General features: G+C 37.3%; 1 protein-coding gene across 2 annotated transcripts in view; it reads right to left on the bottom strand.

Annotated features, from left to right (window-relative positions):
• Positions 1-4,251, bottom strand: part of LOC109209219 (serine-threonine kinase receptor-associated protein-like) — a 19,169-nt gene extending 14,918 nt beyond the window's left edge. For both annotated transcript variants that reach the window (XM_019372449.1, XM_019372448.1), the window contains exon 1: positions 3,834-4,251. In XM_019372449.1, the coding sequence (XP_019227994.1) occupies positions 3,834-3,951 (118 nt within the window). In that variant the 5' untranslated portion in view covers positions 3,952-4,251. The remainder of the gene's footprint in view (positions 1-3,833) is intronic.
• Between the last annotated feature and the right edge of the window lie 1,532 nt (positions 4,252-5,783).

Here is a 5,783-nt window from a genome sequence, read left to right as displayed (position 1 = left end):
CTGGTCACGACTGAATCAAGGTCATTAGGGAGTCCAGCGAGTGTAAGAACTAGAACATCTTCTGTCGTTGCTCTTGTTGTTTTTCAATACTAGCAGAAACTGGCATCAACGTCTCAAATTCTTCCATGACTGCCTGAACTTGTCCCAAGTAGGTAGACATATCTAATTCCTGTTTCTTCAAACTTGTCATTCGCGATATTACATCATAGAAACGAGATATGTCATTAGTGTATAGATTACGAGCCTTTTCCCAAACTAAATAACATGTCTGGAATGGACGGAACAAGGGCATCAACTTGGAATCAATAGATCGCCACAGGATACTACATAACTGAGCATCGACCTTCTCCCACTGTGTTTTGGCCTTTTCATCACCTTCGCTAGCCTTTTTTGTTAAATGATCTTGAACTCCTTGACCTTTACACCACAACTCGACAGATGAAGCCCAATCTAAGTAGTTTAAACCTCCCATTAAAGGTTCTGAGGTAATCATAACACCGGAACTGCCAGAACCCGAGTTTCTAGACCCGAAAGCATCGACTCCCAAAGACATGGTTGGATTATCACCAAATAACAAAAAGAATCAACTGAAAATTCTCTGAAACAGATGAAGAAAACACTGTGTTTGCCGGAAAAGTACTGTAGCTGCCGGAAAAATCAGTGTAGTCGCCGGAAAAACTCAAAGTGGTCGGAATTAAAAAATAAAAATATGGACAGGCTCGGAATTGCAGGGCGATCCAACTGTCCTGAAGGAGCGAAGCCGAAATCTGACAGGAAGGGGTCTCGCGCCGGCGCGTGGGACAGACGCGCCACCGGAAACAGTGCTCCGACAGGCGCGTGACGGCACGTGGGTGACTGTTTTCCGGTGATTTTTTCTGGGGTTTGGTCGGATCTCTCTTGGGAACCTTGTGGTGGTGTTGGATTTTTCACAACACTGTTAATTAGTGACTTTGACGCAATAAGTCACTTAGGTCACCGGAAAATTGCACGGTGACTGAGTTCTTTCTTCCCGGATATCGCTGGAATGACGCACAACGATAAATTTCTCACCGTAGCTCTGATACCATGTGAGAAAGCACGGGAGAAAATATATTATTGATGTATTGACATATGTTACAATGAGCCCTATATATATACACACATAACATGTCCTACTCCTAATATATATTGGATTAGGGTTATTTATTTACTCCTATTTACATGACTATTCTAACAAGATGCATTTTTCACCAAACTTTATTTGCCTCATAATGTCAAGAAGAAAAAACCAATTAACATGGTCACAAGAATTCTCTAGCTCCAACTTATATATCACCCCTTTCTTCTTCATTTCTAACTAATAATCAAGACATTCATTTGCCACCCGTTAAGCATCTCCAATTTGTCTTCCTATTATGAAGGCATTTCGATTGCCTGACACCAATTTATTCATAACCCCTTAATATTTCAGTTAAAGTTTTAGCTATGATCTTATAGACATTCCCCAATCCACCAATAGACTGATGGGCCTATAATTTTTTATGTTCAGAGCTCCTCTCTTTTTGGGGATGAGAGCTATAAATGTTGCATTGGAGCTCCTCTCAATTGACCCTTTTCGGTGAAAATAATCTACTTGTCAGAATATCATTTTTCACAATCATCCAACATTTCTAAAAATAGCCATATTGAATCCCCCATGCTGAAGCCACATATATTAAAACTTGAAATACCCTTTCCCTTAAAGGACCAATTATTCTTTGGCAACTCTAACTAAGTTGAACCTTTCAAATCCAAAATTCTTCTATGCTAAAACTAAAAGAGATAGATAAGACTTTTTATAGCAACTTCTAATGAAGCCATTTGCCAAACACTATCTCAGGTAACTTGGAGTTCAACTTTATCTTGAAAATGAGATCACAAATTTGGAAAATTAGTTCTTCCGTATTCCGCAGGAGAATTGAGACCTACATGCTTAACCATGGTAGATTGGTGGAGTATGGGAGTTAGAATGTCTGCCACAACATTAGATGAATCAGCACTTCACCTAGATATGTACCTAACTCAATTTGCTCTCGAATTCTCTTTTTTTAGTAGATAATTTGTTCCCAAAATTTTGTAATAGATAATCTTCTATTCTGCTCCCAAATTTTGAAAAATAAAAGTAAGTTTAAAACCAACCTCCTCTATTACCCAGTCATTTGTATTAAATCTACTAAAGTTGGCTTTTAATTTGATTTTTGTTAGTAAAATCACCATAGATCTTAATTGTTTTATCTCGTTCTATCCCGATCATTGTCTATTTCATGATCTTAAAACGAAGCATATTATTGCTAAAGAACATTTATCTGGTGATCTCTACATGCTTGATGAATGGGAGCATCCGCCTATTGCATGCACCAGTGTCGTGTCTTCATTTGAAGCACATTGTCGATTGGGACATCCTTATCTACCTACGTTGAAGAAGCTTTGTCCTCGGTTTCAGAATATCTCCTCATTGGATTGTGAGTCATGTCGACTTGCAAAACACTATCGCATCTCGTTAGCTCCAAGGGGTTAATAAGCAAGCAGAGTCAGCTTTTGAACTAGTGCATTATGATGTTTGGGGACCATATCCCGTTGTTTCGAAAACAGGGTGTAAGTATTTTGTCACTTTTGTAGATAATTTTTCTCGCATGACTATATTTACTTTACGAAGAGCTGCTCTGAAGTGTTTACTCACTTTTCCGCCTTCTGTGCTGAAGTCAAAACTCAATTTAATACTTTCGTACGTATTCTAAGAAGTGATAACGCTAAAGAATATATGCCTGAGTTATTTCGGTTGTACATGAGACAACATGGTATCCTAGCCACATATGTGGCTTCGCCGGAGTTGAGCTCTGTCTCGCCGGAGTAAGCTTTGTCTCGTTGGATATCTATCATATCGTGAATTGGTCATCACTCGCAGGTGTGGGAGAACTACCACTCTCCGATCTGCAATAACCCAGAACCTAGTGGCCGGATAAAAAGCACGTGAATTACATGCGTCGAAGAAGTCATTCGGACCAGATTTCTCGGGCGATCGCGTGACGTTGCCTGTAGCCCCTATTTGAGGTCTGATTTATAGAAGGAGAAGCGCATGTCTCATCACTTTCGCAGCATGTCATAATTATCTCGGGAAGAGGCGGCAAAACATTCTCACTATAAATAAACTCTCCATTTCCCGAATATTCAGTTGAGAATATTCAGAAAGTGGAGGGACTATCTGTATTAGTGGAAAATAAACTTGCCGCGTGAATTTACATCATGACAATAGGTGCCATGGAAGTTATTACGACAAAAAAGAATGACGTGTTCAGATGGTATAAACAACATCACGGGGTTGTTTGCGATAACAATATGGAAAGGAACGGTCAATCCCTCATTACACCCAATTTACTATTATTATCTCAACCGTTACAAATCAATCACGTAACGGGCAATTAATGAAATAAATACAGAAACAAGCAGGAGATAAACAATGCAAATGGTTACGAGTGATAGTACTATTTAAATCCCCCTTCCATATCTTGTATCCCCATCAAAAATTCTACTAAGTCATATTGTCAATTATAGAATTCTCTTACTATTCTCTATTAATGGAATACTATTTCTTGCCTACTGGAGAAAGGCTGCAATTATCAATAAGATTTCTATTTCCTTTATTCTCTCAATTTATTTCTTTATTATTATAACTCTTTTTTTGCATCAATTATATTTGGAAAAGTGAAGTAAATCGGTTGATGAAAACCCAAATTATTTTATTTAATTGCTTTGACCTCAAAAACTAATTTTTAAACTAAACAAACTGGAAATAAGGAAAGAGCAAAAAGACATACCTTTGCTGGCGCTAATGAGGAAGAACCCATCAGAGGTAACTGGGCTATAGAACAAGTCAACCACTGGACGTGAATGACCATGGCAAACCAATGGCACTGCCACTTTCTTTTTATCCATTTTCACGAAACCCTAACCTAAAACCTTAACTATGTTTCTGTATTTTATCCCACCGTCTTCAAGTTGTGCAAATCAGATATAAGCAAAAGCCTTTCTTATAAACATTTTCTGGAGCCAAAACAATGAAAATACAAACAGGAGTAAAAGTCTTGGGTTTAAAGTTAGAAAGCCAAAATTTAAAGTCGAGCGCAAATGGCAATTGAAGTCTAGTTCTTTACACAAAATAAAGCTTGCTTGGGAGCTTAGAAACAAAAATTAAGAGTGTGTTTGGTACGAAGGCAAATGTTTTTCGTGCAAAATGTTTTCACCGAGTTTTATCACTTATTTAACCTTATTTGATTGGTGAATTACAATTTTTTTTCATACCACTCTATTTTCTTCAAGAATTTAATTATTCTTTTAAAAATTCACACAAAAGGAACTAATGTATTGCTTTACCTTTTTATACAATTGAAATTTGTGCTCCATAACTAAAAAGAAAATACTATTTTTTTGGTTGAAAAAAAAAACGCTCTTTCTACAACATAAAAGTAAAGTACTCATTTTGTGAAAATTAAAGAAAATACTTTTTAAACATAATAAAAAAAATACTCTTTTTGTTAAAATGAAAGAAAATACTTTTACTACATCATTTTGTAGGAAAGAAAGAAATATTTTTTCTACATCATGAAAAGAAACTAATTCTTTTGTTAAAATGAAAAAAATATTTTTTTATATCATGAAAAGAAAATACTCATTTGTTGAAATGAAAAAAAAGTACTCCAACTATAATATGAAAAGAAAGTACTATTAATTATAATATTTCAATTTAGGTTGGGGGTGGGGGTCGGGGTTGGAGTGGATGGGGTGGGTAAGTGTCAAGACCCAAAATTCTCACCATCGGGATCGTGATGGCGCCTAACATCACACTTGCCAGGCAAGCCAACGTTAGAGATTATTTAAGCATTTCTTCCTATTTTTAGTAATTATCAATGAACAGGCAAAGAAATAAGCGAAATAGATGTAAAGATGTATATATATCGGTTTCGTTTACATAATACTTCTACCTAGAAATTCGGTGTCACAATTCACGAACACACTATGATTTTCTACAAACATCAGCCTGAAAGAAATTATAACTCTTTTAGAAATAAAGAAAACAGTAATATACAGATGTAGAAGGGAACGTCAGGGCCTGCGGACGCCAGCACGACTACGTTGGGTCTCCAAACTGTGTAACCTGAAGCCAACCTCTCAATCAGCCACTACCTGCTCCAAATCTGTACGGAAAGTGCATAGTGCAGTATTATTACAACCCGATCTCATGTACTGGTAAGTGCCGAGCCTAACCTCGACGAGGTAGTGACGAGGCTACGGCGGGGCATTTACAATATAACTTGCATACAGTATGTAATAAAAGCAGAAAGAAGGACAGGACAAAATAAAGCAGTAACTTGCAAGGAATGAATACAAAACTCAAGTGTCATATCAGTATTCATCTATAACCAACCCTTAAGTAAAATGCAAAGCTACAGAATAACTTACACAGTAGAAGAAAGATACATAAACTGATGCGGCACGCATCTCAATCCCACCATATATCAATATCAATATGAATATTCACCCTTATTGCTCCATATCAATCCACCATTATTCCTCCTGTTGCGGCGTGCAACCCGATCCTACCGTATAATAGCATTTCACCCTTATTCCTCCTCAATATATCACCATTATTCCTCCTGTTGCGGCGTGCAACCTGATCCCACTGTATAATAGCATTTCACCCTTATTCCTCATCAATATATCACCCTTATTCCTCCTGTTGCGGCGCGCTACCCGATTCCACCGTATCA

This window comes from Nicotiana attenuata, unplaced genomic scaffold, assembly GCF_001879085.1.
Source record: "Nicotiana attenuata strain UT unplaced genomic scaffold, NIATTr2, whole genome shotgun sequence".
NCBI classification, from domain to species: Eukaryota; Viridiplantae; Streptophyta; class Magnoliopsida; order Solanales; family Solanaceae; genus Nicotiana; species Nicotiana attenuata.
This window is presented reverse-complemented; position numbering and strand designations above follow the sequence as displayed.